General features: G+C 38.7%; 2 protein-coding genes across 2 annotated transcripts; both read left to right on the top strand.

Annotated features, from left to right (window-relative positions):
- The first annotated feature begins 3,004 nt into the window (after positions 1-3,004).
- Positions 3,005-7,666, top strand: fkbp11 (FKBP prolyl isomerase 11). The gene is made up of 6 exons (XM_042497421.1): positions 3,005-3,335; positions 3,448-3,510; positions 5,431-5,518; positions 5,657-5,690; positions 5,876-5,946; positions 7,416-7,666. The coding sequence occupies exons 1-6, from the start codon at positions 3,207-3,209 to the stop codon at positions 7,622-7,624; spliced, it is 594 nt and encodes a 197-aa protein (XP_042353355.1). The 5' UTR covers positions 3,005-3,206; the 3' UTR covers positions 7,625-7,666.
- A 4,354-nt stretch (positions 7,667-12,020) lies between these two features.
- Positions 12,021-14,078, top strand: LOC121955405 (40S ribosomal protein S26). Its single transcript, XM_042503353.1, has 4 exons — positions 12,021-12,108; positions 13,233-13,478; positions 13,576-13,706; positions 13,986-14,078. The coding sequence occupies exons 1-4, from the start codon at positions 12,021-12,023 to the stop codon at positions 14,019-14,021; spliced, it is 501 nt and encodes a 166-aa protein (XP_042359287.1). The 3' UTR covers positions 14,022-14,078.
- Positions 14,079-15,978: the final 1,900 nt, after the last annotated feature.

The following is a 15,978-nucleotide window of genomic DNA, read 5'->3' as shown; positions in this document are numbered from 1 at the left end:
CCAAGAGATGACCAAAAGCTACACACTTGCTTCAACAAATTTTGATTAAAATCAAGTTCAGCTATGATGACTAAACTGGAAATAAACAGACAACAAGTCATTTGTAAGTTGTTCTAAATGTTATTGCTACTGAGTCTGACATTCTGTTGTATAAAGTTCCTGTTGTATGTGTGAAGTTAATAAGTTTTCAGGAAATTGTGCTTTGTTCCGCAGCATTGCATAACACTTGTGCAATTTTTTCATCCACAGATGGCTAACAAAGATATGTTTCTAAATGAATTTGATGAATTGATTATATTAGTGCAATATAAAGTATAAATGGAGGAAAGATTTTAATGTGACACAGTGCTGATTTTTAGTGTTGTTTTGTAATACGACTCATAATGACAGATCAGATCATAATTGCGTGTTTTTACCAGCTATCACCTGCTGCTGGCCTACATGAATCTTTAAACTTGAGAGCATTTTGATGCAGTTGAATGTGGCAGTGGAGGTCAAACCAGTTATTTAAAAACAAATTCTATGGTTTTAAGAACATATAATCTACTTCTGTGATCTGAGTGGGGAAGCAGGTTTTATCTTAAGTGTGCACACTAAGATGAGTCATTTATTTCTATTTTTGTGCTGCATTGTGACAACGTTTAATGTCCTCTGTCATGCTGCTATATGGGGAAGCTGTATTTCCTGTAATTTCAACACATTTGCACAGTGTTTTTACACACATACAAGGTCGCCCGCCAGGACTCTGTGGTTAGACATGATTAAGCAGCACAGTCCATGAGCCTGCAAGCAGCACGGCATCACACACAGTGCATTTATCACTGATCAGCCGAGGTTTGTTTTAGTTAGCACCATCTGACTGAGCTTATTACCAAACTAACTTCTCTGCATGAGAAAACTATCCTTTGTCTAATACATAAGCATGTGGCACGAATACTGCAGTGTGTGCCAGTGATACTTCCACAATGCCCTGCTGCCAAACAGAGGACTGCAGACAGTTGGTGGTTTAAATGTTTGTAGTTCTGCAGGTCATTATTGCCAAAGTAAGTAATTTACGTGTAACAGCAACACAGTTGACGAGGTGAAATGAGTCCTTGGGCAGATATGTTCTCAGATAAGATCTCTTTTTTCATACAAGAGATTTTAGATGACCCTTTCTATTAATTTTGACCTGTATGAGTTTGAAATTTAAGAAGGTGACAGAGGCAGAGAGACATAACCTTTGTATATGGGGTGCCAGCTCTACCAGGTGAGCTATGTATGAATGTCAGTTATTCTTATTGTGTATCTGTCTACAGGTGCAGAAGAGCTGGTAAATGTGAGATTAAGATTGCCCTGTTTTGTTGTTGGAGTTATGGATACTTGGATGGAGTGGATGGATACTAAAATATGCATAAACCTCTGCTGAAAAGCTTCATTTTTATCTTTTTTTCTGATACTAATGTGACTTGCTGACATTTCCTGACCCTTAACAAGTCATTGCCGGGTTCTGCTCGACAGGATCTGTAAAAGTGCTCACACATTACATTGAAACTAAAAATAGGAGATGAAAGTGAGTCATAGGTGCAGAAAATCTGTGTCAGTATCACTGTCAGTTTTGAGAACATCTCATTTCTTACTAAATCTTATAAATCTATACAGTTTGTTGTATTGTTTTTACATATAGATTTTCATGACCCCTCAAAAACACATTTTTCAGTCAGATTCACACCCTGAGCAGTGTGAACATAAAACAGCTTTGGCTGCTAATTTAACATTTTGACTTTGTTTTTTAACAGTATGAAGCCAGCTAATTTGCAAAAAGGTGATGTAATGTATTACCATGCAACATTCACAGTTTGGCACCATTTGACCGTTTTGGGGCTGTTTGCTTTTGCTGCCTGATCACTGTCAGTCAAATCTGATAAAAACTCACCCACACAGTCCTGATGAAGCAGATCAGCTGACTTTTTAAGTGTTAAATTCTTTATAAATAATCTCTTCTCCCAACTTATTGTTTCTTATTGTTATTTAGTCATAAATATTTAATACTACAGAAAAATACTAGCAAGTTTTGATGGGCTTTAATGAATGTTTGACATTGGCTCCAAGCTGAAGCTGCCTGCTGTATCATCTTGTTTTTTTGGTTTAGTGGATTAACTAGTTACATGTCATCAAAATACAAAATAAATGTAATATATTTGTAATCAGTCACAGAGGGAAAAAATATGTAATTTTATTACAGTTACTAATCAAATTGTTGGTGATTTTCAGTAAAGAGTTTATACTGTAAGACAACATTCATTGTGCTGCTGTGCATATTTTAGCCAGCAGGAATGCTTTCTTTTGGCATAGCATATTTTTGAATTTTTTTGCTGAATTAAAACATTTATTAGAAGAGTATTATCAAAAAGTAATCAAAGTCAAAATAGTCTAAAATAGTAAACCTACATTAGTTATTGTATCTTTAAAAAGGTAACTAGTAGTCTGTCACTTTTTACATGTTAAAAATTAACCAACCAAACACTGTTCATTTTTTAAAGAAATGTTAAATTAATTTAATTTATTATGAATCGTATGATTGTGCTTGGTACACTTCATAAACACAAATATAAATTTGCCAACCCATCCCCTGTTTAAAAGTTGTTGTTTTTTGGATAGATTTTATTATTTGAACACAGTCTCTGCAACATATATACCATGCATCATTATAACCAGGTATTTGTGGTTCTGTTTGTTGGGCTACATCATTTCAAAAACTATTTTTGTCATTTCCTTGGTCCCTCAGAAGTCTAGGATGTATGACTTTTGACCGTTTACTGTCTTTAAAAACAAACAAACAAACAAAGCCTGGAGCAGTGGGCTCTTAAAGGACCATCAGCGACGTGGCGTGTGTGCAGCACAGCAGCGTCGTGCAGCCATGGATGTATGATGGTGAAGTCGCGTGCGGCGCATACAGTCTACGGCGCAGCCGCACAGCAGCGCCCCCCGGCGGCTCTGCAGAACGGCGCTTCCGGCTCTCAGCCCGGCGGCCTGATGGGATGCTGGCGGTATGTGTGAGGCGGGCTCTTCGGGGACACCCAGGTGTTGGGACAACGTCCACGGGCCGTCAGTCCTTATCGCTGCAGTATTATAACACATCAGCATTACGCCGTGCAGAGCCATTTTAGACCCAGAGGCAGGCTGTGCAGCTCTGTGTGCAGAAGAAGAAGCTACACGGAAGTTTGATGGCAGCTGCTGTTTTCCAGAAGTTCACAATGAAGAGCAGCGTTTTCCTGCTGCTGCTCGCTGCTTTCACCTGTGGACTCGCACAGGGAACAGACAACGAAGTCGAGGAGCTGCAGGTGGAGACCCTGGTGAGTGGGACACGTGTGTTGTTACACAGTCATACTGCAGTAATACAGCTGCTCAGTAACACCACAGCGAGATACATGCAACAGTGTTAACAGTTAACTCCTCTCACCACAGGTGAAACCCGAAACTTGCTCTGTACTTTCCAGAATGGGAGACACGCTGCAAATCCACTACACAGTAAGACTGAGACACACTCAATAAACCAGATTAAACAATCCGCTATTTGTGCGTTTCACAATAACACGCAGGGACACCGGCCCAGCTGCTGACGAAAGCAGTTGTTGTCTATGTGGCACCGTCTGCATGAAGCATGTGGACACCGCTGTGATCGAGCATTTATCAGAGAATAACACGCATCTGCGGCCAGCAGCTGGTAGAAAGGCTCTCTGATTGCATGGAAAACTGATTGTGGTTATTATCCATCAGGGTGTTTTATTTGGCTTTATCTCGCGTGCTTTACCTCGCTTTATCTTCGCTTTTACTATGGACTGATGGGGCGGTGCAACACGTCAGCAATAACCCCCAACCACTTCATCCATGCATGCATACTCCCGGAGGCTCGGGTTTCACTCCAAACGCAAGTTGATATTTAGGATTTTTTTTTTATTACCTGAGCAATTTGTCTTGATTTCTTTCAATAACGTGGAAAGCAGACAATGAGCAACTTTTAAAAATGATCCAGAGAAAATGTTACAAGAAAATTACCTGAAATTTGACCCACCAAAAAGTAAAAGAATTACCTGAAAAAGGTGCTAAAATTAATTAAAAACAATACATATAATTTCTTTTTGCAAGCTGGATGAAAAAGTAATTCCCCATTCATTTTCTGTGTACTGTATAAATCTATAGCTTCCTTATTTAGTTAGTTAGTTAGTCAGTTACCAAGTTCAGAGAAAACAACATGCAGTAAAGGCACCAAATAACAGCCAGGTTAGGTTTAGAGTGCTCTCTGTCTTATAATAATTTAAAATTTTTAATATACTTTTTCAGTGTAATGATTTGTCTCTTTTTGTTGAAACATGTGACACAGGCGAGGCAAACTATTACTGCTGAATAAAAGATTGTCTTATAGAAATTGCCAGATAACTGAAAATTTCTTTGAGCAGCAAACAACTGCTGTAAACTTTTAAGGGTTCTTGGCCTAAACAATCATGAGGACTAAATTATATAATGGCTCACAACAACTGTTTGACTACTACACAGGGGCGCCCAGTACCTCACCTGACAGAGCGGGCGCCCCATGTGCAAAGTCTGTGTCCTCGCCGCAGCGGCTGTGGGTTCAGTTTCAACCCTGGCCCCTTGCTGCATGTCATCCCCTCTCTCCTCTCCTTTCATGCTTAACCTGTCGTATCTATAAAGGCAAAAAGTATCTTTAAAAAGAGACAAACATACAGTATTCTGCTACAGGTGTTTAATTTGTCAGGCTCTAGACCCTTTGTATTACATAAATGTATACAACTGTTAATGTAAAAAATCATAAATAGTTGTCAATTTACACATACCTTTGGGAAATGTGCTTATTTACCATCATGCTTTGAGTGAGATGAGAGCATTGATCCCACTCTCATATCTGTTTGTTAAATGTGTGACTGAAAGCAGCAGCTGGTTAGCTTAGCATAGCACAAATACTGGGAACAGGGGGAAACATGTAGCGTAGTTTAACAGTAACAAAAACCTGCTTGCCAGCACCTCTAAAGCTTACTACTTGACATCATGTTAGATCTTGCGTTTTTATTCTGTGCCCAAAAAAAAAAATTGCTTTAGTTTGAAAAGAGTCAGGCTAACTGTTTCCAGTCTTAGTGTTAAGCAAAGCTAACCGGCTACTGACTGAAGCTTCACTGATTAAACATGATAATGATTAAACTTAAACTAAATGTTGAACTGTTCCTTAAATATGCATCATGAGTGTATTTTTCTTTTTCTTTTTTAAATAAATGATCAAAAATGCTTATATACAAGTTGTCCACAATTTCCAAAGTATTTACATGTATCATCAATACATAAAGCCACAACACATTTTCAGCCTTAAATTTGTCACCAAATGCACAAATGACTCACAGTGCAGTCATGCCTCACGCTGCACGTTTTACTGTGCAGGGTAAACTGTTGGACGGAAAGGTGATCGACTCGTCACTGTCCATGGACCCTCTTGTGGTGGAGCTGGGGAAGAGGACAGTTATTGCTGGTAAATTAACAGTAAATCGTTTCGCTCAATCATTGACGCTTTGATCTGCAGACATTTGAGAGATAAGTACAGCCTGCTGTGTGCCGGGGAATGATCTAATTTTGCTGATTGGCTTTTTCTGTGTGATTTTCTTATCAGGTCTGGAACAAAGCTTGGTTGGCGTCTGTGAAGGGTAAGAGAAAAGTAGAGGTCCATTGGAAAGAAAGAGCAGAGCAGCAGATTTAGTTTTTAATAGCTGGATGCAGTCATGAACTAACCCAAAAAGTACCGCAGTTAATAGTTTTGTGATGGAATCTGAGAAATGCTTCCTGAATCTAAATGTGTTTTTTTTTTTTAATTTCTCTTTCTCTCATTCAGGCAAAAAATCAAAGCCACTATTCCGTCTCACCTCGCATACGGAAAAAAAGGTTACCCTCCTACGATTCCAGGTACTGAACTCACGCAATAAAATTAATTAAAGTGCAAAGAAAGTGTTTGCATGGGAGGAACTTTTTATTTGTAAAACCTCAGGGAACTATTTTTATTTCCTCCTTTTTTGATTTAAAATTTTAACTTGACTTTATTTAAAAAAAAGTTGCTTTGAACTTGCTGTAATTGATTAAAATGTTTCAGTTTTAGTTAAACATTTGCTAAAAGCTTTTAAACAAAGTTTTGTGTTGGAGTTTAAGATATTCCAAATTTTAATTTCGACAGAAAGATTTTGATTTTTATAGCAAATGCATATTGGTTCCAAATATTGGTTATCTATCTCATTAACTGCTAATAATCAGTACCGGTATCGGCCCTGAAAAAACAATATTGGCTGACTGTCAGTTTCAAACCACACGTTTAATTACTCTTTTTAATATTTGGGGATATTATCGCTACAGGGTTTAATATTAATTCTTATTATTTCTTTCAGTGAATGAACTCAGTTGTAAAAGTACAGTATGTAATTACACAAAGTCTGTTCATACTGAAAATGAAAAAAAAGTGTTTGCACTTCACTGAGCAACTCTACACAACTATGATCACACACTGTACATGAGCACATTTACACTGAACATTTGTTCAGTGTCCCTCCACTCAAACATGTGTTTTCTTATGTTTACGTCTCCTAAAAATGTCCAACCTTGACTAGACTGACGTGTCTGTTCAAGGTTTGTCACCAGAGAGGTGTTTTCAAATTCCTCTACTCAAAGGGGCGATGTCTGTGCACTTCCCCAAAATTTGATTCAAACATAGGCAGGGCAGCTATATTAGGTACATCACTTAAACGAAAGCCAGCCACTTTCTAATACAGGATATAACAGGGGAACAGACTGTGACACAACACCAGCAAAGAAACTTGAAACCTTCGGTGGAGAGCAGATTTGTCAGAAAGGGAGAGCTTGCGTTTGCATAGTGACATTTTTGACAGCAAAAACTCAAGTGAGCGCAATTTTGGATTTAAACTGGACCAATGCGAACACATTGTAACATTTATAGTATTTCTCAACACCTTTATAGCAGTGTCAGCCACCGCCAGTTAGCTGACAAGCAAACAAACAACATAAATGAAATAAACAGTTACACATGTCCATTCCAACACGTCTGCTAGTGGCAAATTTTGGTGCACAAGAGACTCCTCATCTGAGTCTGGACTGCAAATCTCATGTAAAGACCAGGATGTCCTTTAACTCAATATCTTTAAAAAGTCAGGTCTGGGACGTTTAACATTTTATATTTTATATATATATTACACATATTTTTCTCAGTGTTGTATGAACATGTCCATCTTTAGGTATATTGTATATTCTATTCCATGCACTCATTTATTTACATATCAGATGTACATAATGTAGATGAATGAAAAATTAAAGAAAAAAAAACCCCAATGAAATCAACAAAACATTTAACATGAGCCTGATCTGTCCAGGTGACGCTGCTCTTGAGTTTGAGGTGGAGGTCGTTTCTCTGACGCAGCAGACGCCGTGGCAGAAAATGGTCAACGACGTGCTCCCCCTTGTGTGTTTGGCTCTGGTGCCCACTCTGCTCGGCCTGGTGGGACTTTACCTCTACAGAAAGGCCAATGCCGAGAAGCCAAGCAAAAAGAAGGCAAAGGATAAGAAGAGCAAGAAGAAATAAGGACACGGCACAGAACTATTTAAATAAAATTTTTAAATTGTATTTTGTGCTCTTTGTGTTTTTATGCGCTTTCTGCTGCCCCTCGTGATCGTGCTGCCTCTAACTGCAATAAATAATAAATCACTCCATCAATGCAAACAGATTAGACTGTGACGGTTTAACAGGAGCAATTTTAAGTCCCATTTGTACCATATGCTACAGAACTGTAGAATTACAAGCTGACGGCTCCTTTAGATGAGGCTCTCTTCCGAATTTTTTTTTTTAACAGCACAAAGTTTAAGATATTTAGCAAAAGGACATTGTGGTAAGGCTATTTAAATGTTGAAGCAGCCTGCAGACCCCTTCACAGCCATTTTCTTTGGGTATTTTGTATGTGAATATACTAACAGCAGGTTGTGCAGAGACCTGCTTCTTTGTAACCAGAAACTAGGCAGACCATTCAGAGAGAGTACCACTGAGTAAAAGCTTTACAAAGAAACACGACTAATTACCAAAGAGGTGACATGTTGCTAAGATACATTCTTAGCAACACGATGATGGGAGCATTATCTGGGGGATTAAACTAAAAAAAAATTTGGAGACATGACAACAATAATCAGCTAAATATAGATAATGTTAACTGTCAGATAAAATATTGCTTTGGCTTATCTGAAGCTCCTGCAGCTTTTCCTTTTCTATGTCAGTGTTTTAGGCACAACATTGTTAGGTGATTTAGAAACAATCAGATGATCTCCTGTGGCTTTATTGCAACTCCACAGAGCCTTTTGAACCAAATGCAACAAGTGCTAAAGCCTGACCCATCCACAGTGTATTTTCTTGATGGTCCAGCCAAAGAGGAGAGGGAGGTATGAATGACTCATGTCAGAAAGGATCCAAAATAAAAAGTCTTGTTTACAAAAATTGGTGGTGAAGTTGATTTAAAAAAAAACCTGTCCTAAAAATGTACCTACTTTGATGTCATCGTAAGGACTGCCGTTTGTATCACTTATGAAATGTTGTGTGAAATTTGCCTTTTCATATGTAAAATAACGATTTAAGTATAATTCAAACCATAAATGAAAAAATAAATCATCTGCCATATTCATTTTATTTTCATTCTTATTGTTTAAAACTATATGCTTTGTATTAGATGCACTTCTCTAGTCTTTCAACTGCTCAGAGCACTTTCACACTACGAGCCAAGCTGTGTTCGAAACCATCCCCTCATTCACTCACTATGTAGTGTATATTAAATAGTGCACTATAAAGGGAATAACGAACGAGACTTCGGACACTACGTTGGAATTTTTCTCCCCTCAAAAATACACGGCCGCACTGCATTGTGGTATACGAGAGTTAGATGTAGGGTACACTCAGATTTGCTGTGCATTGTGGGTATTTTATAGTGCACTATATAGACGAACCCGGCTAAGTACCGGAAGGAAACAAGTCTCCATTACTGCAGTGGCATCTCCCTCACTCCCGCATCTGTTTGAATGCTAGCTGTACTGAGAAGTGTACAATTTTCTACTTTTACCTTTACTGTCTGTTTAACGTAACTTTGAAAAATGATGTCTTGGAGCTGGGGAAGAACGTGTGCAGCTCTCAACTAGTGGCAAAGTTCAACTTTAGAAAAAAAAAGTTAATGTGAAATAAACACGTCATACTTGTGCTGCTGTCTGAGAGCGTACGTTCTGCATAGATTCCTTGCAAAAGACCAACATGTTTGCCAGAAGTGGGTCAAAAATATTAACGCAAAGGACTAAATTATAAAACAACATGAAATATATTTAATTTACTTTTTTCCTAATGTAACAGGTTAGTAATGACTAAATTAAACTCTTTATTAACTGACTGTAGGAGCTCACGTTAACTAGTGCAGTACATTACAGTGCCTCATCACTTTATTATATGTAAAATGTAAATTTAAATAATGTTGTGAATGCTGTGTTTGCTCAAAGGGCGAACAGCGGCAGCTAACGGGACTTTCAGCAGCAGCCCACCGGGTGACACGCGATTAGCCCGGCTAACTACGACAGCCTTCCATATAACGTACGTTCATCGGTAACTGGCGGCCACCGTCTAACTTCAACAATCATGTACACATACTGCTGTCACTATAACCTTATAACCTTATAGTTTAATACTGTATCTATGGCTGTCAATGTCAGCCAAGTGCCACCGCAATAACGGTGGAGCTGCAGCATGGCAGAACACACAAACTGGTCGTCAGATTCGTCTATAGAGTTGTTAAGTAGTGAGTCCTAAAATGCGGATATCCATTAGCCTTTTAGCACGTCCGGTTTCCTTGTCTTAAGGTCTATGGGTTTTTTTAAATGGGTTTTCAGTAAAATGCCTTAAATAAGGTCTGTGGTTTACATAGGCTTATGATAATTAGACATTTTTTTCTGCAACATAAAATACGTCCTTACAAACACAATTTTTGAACTTTTAAGGTTTTACACATCTTAAAAAAGGCGTTTGCTAATAAGTGGCTAAATGGGATTATGGTGTTTGTCAAGGACGTCAGATGTCATCACTCCGGACGCAGAAACTCATTAAACTCACTCACTGCCTTTACAGCAAACCACACACCAACTTGTAGTTTTATCTGTTTCTAACATTTTTCAAATGTGTTTTAACTAGTTTTTGCAGTGAAGTTAAACAATTTCGGGTGGTGACATTTACGTTGTGTGACCATGATGTAGTTCGTGTATAGCCATACAATAGCTCTTTACTTATGGTAATTTTGTTTACGCTTCAAAACACACAAAAGTGGTGTTCATCTGTGAAGATTATCATGCTGAACAAAACGTGTAAGTATCATAAACTTGTGTTCGTCACAGAGCTTATTTTTGGCTATAATTGAAAATCCCATTCAAAAATCCCGTAAGGTTTTTGACCAGAGAACCAGTGTGATACTAACTTGGTTGGCCTACAAAAATACACCATCCCTTCACCACTCTATAGTGGATGAAATTAACCGCTGAGAATTCAAACACCACTACAAAACGGTGAACACACTTTATAGTGCACTACATCCGTGATACAGGGCGGTTTCGAACACAGCTACATTCACCCATTCACACACTGCTGACCGAGGCTGCCATAAAAGCTGCCATCTGCTACTCAGTATTTTGTTTTTTTAACCATTCATAAACATTAATACACCAACGGAACAGCTATCGGAAGTAATTTGGGGTTCAGTATCTTGCCCAGTGATACTTCAGCATGTTGAATGGAGGAGCCAGGGATCAAACGCCGGCCTTCTGGTTAGAGGAAAACCTGCTCCACCTTATAAGCCACACAGATGTTAGAAAGGAGTGAAAAAATGTGACAATGCTGCATTCAAATGTGGTTGTGTTTACCGCGTTCACGAGAACTGACCAAATGAAAGCCCCACCTGATGTGGTGGCATCAGGGGCGTCGCCAGGAATTCTGGGCCCCATGAAAACATATCTCATTGGGCCCCATCACTACGGCCCAAGCCAACCCTGTACAATTGTTATAACCACACCTGCATTACCCCATGACCCATTAAAAGCAATAAACAACTATAACTTTGTTTTACACTCCTGAAAAATGTGAGAGGGGCCTCTGAGAGAGACTCCACATTTTTTCTAGAAAGGAATTCTGAATGTTTGTTCATTAACTCAGACAATTTTAGTTAACTTATTGCAGTCACTACTTAAAGAGAAAAAAATGAAAATAAAAAAATAATTTTAATTTCAGGCCCAATAAGGGCCCCCTCCCCACTTGGGCCCTGGATAGTCAGTCCCACTTTCCCCCCCACTATGACGCCCCTGGGTGGCATAATTGTGGTATTCTCATAAACGGAGATTTTCTGAGAGCTCTGAGTTCAGGACTTTGTGCACACAACCTCCCATGTCGTACACATGGGTTCACAGGTTAAATTTGGGTGCATCATTAGTGCCATATAGGCCTTACATGCTAGAACACGGTCTACCCACTGGTGGCCCACTGAACAAAGCTGGTGCCCCTTTGATTTTTATACCCCAGCACCTCCTCAGACAGCCTGAGTCCAGCACTGGTTGATTTATTTCAGTCACAAATTGAGTGCCGAACATCACTTTTCTTATCATTGCTTTAGCTGAAAATATCCCAACGTCACACATTTACTCTAATTAATTCTGTTCTCAAGAACACAAGCGGGCTCGTTTCATCAAACGGTGGCACTGCTTTTTTGAGTCAAACCACTGCAGTGACAGCAATCCGCTCACTCGAGTGACGCTTCAACAAACCTTGAGTACACAGATATCCCTCCGCGAATGAAATCGTATTACTGTTATTTTCCGGAGGAAACTGTGAGTAATTTGTTTTTGTCGAACTTAGCGCACAACATATAATTGTATAATAATTTCGTGATATATAGGGCATATGAGAGTTTGTAATCTTAATGCAACAGATTTCGGGGCGGAGCGGACGGTACTACTTCTCGCGATCCAACCTCTTCCGGTCCTCTTTCCAGCTTCCCGTGCAACATGGTGAGTGTGCTTCAATGGCGGCCGTGTGGCAAAACCAGGATTAAATGTTATTCTGATCGAATAATCACACACAACTAGTCCTTATTATGTGTTTTAATCACATATCCAAAAGATAACGTGGGGAGTATTCCCCAGATGTAGGGCAAATTTATGTAAAATGAAGTCCGGGCCTAATGCTAGCTGTTAGCCGGCTAACCGTTCGGTGCATGTGTTCCTGTTAACTAGAAGGATAATGGAAACGGTGCTGAACATGCACAAGCAATGTGCTTTAACGCACCTCAGCTTATCACGGTGATGTATATTAGCTCGTCAGTTAATTACAACATTGACATTATACATATTTCAATTGTTTAGCAATGGCAGCCGGTTCAAGACACCGCAGCCATCACACGTATTTGATGGTCTAACGTGACTGTCAAATCAAAGAGGGTAAGATGTAACGATAAAGGTTATAATGGATCACGGTCACTCCACCAAATACCGATAACACCCCTTAATGATTACCAAATGATTGCCAGAATGTTAGGATTTGTGGTTTGATTTCCTTGTTTTCTTAAATGGTGAATGTTGTGGCACTGTCCCTTTTACAAACGTGTGGAAAAATACTTGCAGTTGAAATGGACTGAGTAACATTGAGGCATTTTTCTTTGCTCATTGTCAGTCATGAATAAATGTACTTGAAATTATGCTACAGAAAATGAATAGATTTATGATTTAGCAACTTTTTCCAGGTAATTTCCCCTACTTGTCTTTTTCCTATTTTGGGATTATTATGCTTTGTTTCTTACATTTTTTTTTGCTCAGCTCTTAGTTAAAGTAATTTCTTAGTTATAAAAGTTAACTTTGTAATTTTTTACCACTTACCAGACTTCTGAAAGAAATAACACCATTTTGTTTGGGTTTCATAAGATTGACAAATTGTTGGTTTTATTAGGGCTGGGTATCATTTACTAAAATATTTAAATACTTGGCAATGACACTATTGTTTTTAATACATTGAGAGGACATGTTTTTACTAAATCCCTTTTAAGTTAATCAAAAGTAGTTGGGATTTTTCAAATGCTAGTTTTTGGCATTAGACAGTTTATAGATTCCCAGTGCTGCTGACACTTAACAAACCAAAGAATTATTGAGGTTTATTTGTCAAGCTGTAATTTTTAACGCTTTTCTAACTCTGGCATTTGTATTACAGACCAAGAAGAGAAGGAATAACGGTCGTGCCAAGAAGGGCCGTGGCCACGTGCAGCCCATTCGCTGCACCAACTGTGCCCGATGTGTCCCCAAGGACAAGGCCATCAAGAAGTTTGTCATCAGGAACATAGTGGAGGCTGCGGCCGTGAGAGACATCACAGAGGCCAGCGTCTTTGACTGTGAGTGTATTTGCTTTAGACTTTACTAGTTACGTTATAAGTTGTATTGCCTTGCTGGCTCGTCCTCATCTGAACCTTTATCCTTGTGTGTCTGCAGCTTATGTTCTGCCCAAGCTCTACGTGAAGCTGCACTACTGTGTGAGCTGTGCCATCCACAGTAAAGTGGTGAGGAACCGCTCCTGTGAGGCCAGGAAAGACCGCACCCCACCACCCAGATTCAGGCCCGCTGTGAGTATCTTCTACTGTGTTTGCTGTCAGATCTGCTCAGTGAAGCTCTACAATTATTCTGTCACAGTGGATAATTTGAGTCGTGGACAGATGAGCACAAGTGTAACTAACTGTTGCATCTCGATGAGTCAGTAAGCAGTGTGTTGGAACTGGCACACCTGAGTGCAGTTCAACCTCTACTGTGATTTGTTACACCTGTGCTTTAACAAGTCATGTTGTCCAGTGAGAAGGGTCTATATCAAACGTTAATCGAACATTTCTGTTTTTCTTTTTTTGCAGGCTGGTGCACCAAGAGCCCCTCCAAAGCCCATGTAAAGCAGAATTTGAATATGCTGTTGACCTGAAGAATAAATTCAAAAGTCTTTACAAAAACTTGGATTTGTGAAGCTCGTTATTCTTATCTAACCATTAATTGTGTAGTTCTTAGGAAAGACATTTCTGTCAAGTATTTTATTTGGAATAGACTTTCTTACAGTACAAAACTTACAGTAGTTTAAGATCAAATTACGCAAATGCATAATTACAATATGATACATTTTAAAAAGGCTCTGCAGTTATTTAAAGCGATATCAGACCATTTACAGGAGGGGAAGGTTAACAAAGAGTAAAATGGAAGGGAACAAATAGTGCAACAGAGAAAACATTTGAACACAAAACAAAACTAGTTTCTTTTCTGAAGTACAGTCTTATATCAGTAGACAGTTTATTTGGTTGTCCTTGTGTCTAAAATGTAAAGGTGGTTGGGCTGTAGGTTGAGGAGCAAACAGTATCACATGCATCAGGTTTAGAAGCACATCACTATCTAGTGTTGCACATATGATTAGAAAAATCTTAACCCAAACTTTCAACCTGGGAATATGAGGGCTGAATATTCCCAGATGGTAAATTTACTCGTTCTTTGACCTAAGAACACAAACTGCAGAGGAAAAGCCCAACTCGACTATTTTTGTACAATATTTGTCACTTGAGGTCAACAAAAAGGCTGAGGGTTCATGTCTACAGGGAGTGGTGCTCATTGTATCTCTAGTTAGTTCTTTGGCTCTTCTCAGTCTATATTTCCAAAGTGCTTCTGTTCTTTTGACGGTCAACAGGTTGTAAAAAAGTACTTTGTCCTGGCCACGGTCAGTGATTACTGGTGGTATCAGGTATACTCTAAAATTTTCAAAGATGACCAAAATGATGTGGAGCCCTTTGTACTGAGCACCGCATGATTTGCAATTAGGAAGAAAAACTTTTCAATCCAAATGTGATAATTTTAACTGCAAAGAGAGACAACAAAGTGCAGAAAAGACCTCAAGACAAAGGCACAATTGTAAAGTCTACTACACAGAAATCACATCTGGGCCTTTGTGTAAATACAAGCTGTTGCCAAAATCAGAATATACACAGTGAAGTAAGATGTAATCGATTGGTCAAAGCATTTTTTTATGCATCCATGCAAACTGATTCAGTGATTTGCAATGACAACTTTGGTGTTGGGTCGTTTGAAGATGCTGTCAATGTTTTCTAGCTTAAGTTGCAGGAAATAACATCTCAAGATTCAGTGTTTGATTTACAACAAACTCCAGTCCCAACATTACCGAACAGTCTCTATTCTTATATTAAGGCAAGATAATTAGACTTTTTATATGAAACTACGACTTTGGAAGAGAAATGTTAAACCACCTATTTAAGTTAGTGTCTCTGTACTGGTCGGAGGATCACCACAGTGCATTGTGTTCAGCTGACTTTCTTTCTCTTAAATCTCATACAGCAGTGTGCATCAAAGCCCTCGCTCTAACCATCAAATAAAACGATTGCAGCTCTGCTTGAGAGCTTGTAAAAATCCTTAAAACAGAAGCACATTTAAGGTAAACTTTTACAATATTTATTTCAAAAGGGAAACCCCATATAATCTTTTCTAAATGCCAAAACTAAGTGGACGCAACTCCTGGAAAAAGACCATTTTAACATCTACAGGGTTTTACTAACAGAGCAACAAAAACAGAGAAATATTACCTTGCAGCTTCTTTCTAATCCATAATGTATGTACAAATATATTCATTTACTTTTAACTAATTTGTCTTTTTGCCACTGTAATAGGAAAAAGTGCTCAACAGTAGGAAGTAGTGGTTCTTTGGTTCAGCCATGGGGGAACCATTATTTGGTACTAAACAGAACCACACTCATGGTGATCTAAAAATAATAGGAAAACCAAGTAATTTTAAACATTTCTCTTCATAAAAACAATATGTCAGAGATTCTGTGCATCTAGACAACTAATAAAAATGTG

This window comes from Plectropomus leopardus, chromosome 2, assembly GCF_008729295.1.
Source record: "Plectropomus leopardus isolate mb chromosome 2, YSFRI_Pleo_2.0, whole genome shotgun sequence".
Lineage (NCBI taxonomy): Eukaryota > Metazoa > Chordata > Actinopteri > Perciformes > Serranidae > Plectropomus > Plectropomus leopardus.
The sequence above is the reverse complement of the archived record's forward strand: the minus strand, read 5'-3'. Positions and strand labels throughout refer to the sequence as shown.

Coding starts and splice junctions, on each gene's coding strand:
- LOC121955405 (XM_042503353.1), top strand. CDS start 12,021: ATGCAACAGATTTCGGGGCGGAGCGGACGGTACTACTTCTCGCGATCC. Junction 12,109..13,232: donor CCAGCTTCCCGTGCAACATG/GTGAGTGTGCTT, acceptor AACAAACCAAAG/AATTATTGAGGTTTATTTGT. Junction 13,707..13,985: donor CACCCAGATTCAGGCCCGCT/GTGAGTATCTTC, acceptor CTTTTTTTGCAG/GCTGGTGCACCAAGAGCCCC.
- fkbp11 (XM_042497421.1), top strand. CDS start 3,207: ATGGCAGCTGCTGTTTTCCAGAAGTTCACAATGAAGAGCAGCGTTTTC. Junction 3,511..5,430: donor CGCTGCAAATCCACTACACA/GTAAGACTGAGA, acceptor TTTACTGTGCAG/GGTAAACTGTTGGACGGAAA. Junction 5,691..5,875: donor TTGGTTGGCGTCTGTGAAGG/GTAAGAGAAAAG, acceptor TCTCTCATTCAG/GCAAAAAATCAAAGCCACTA.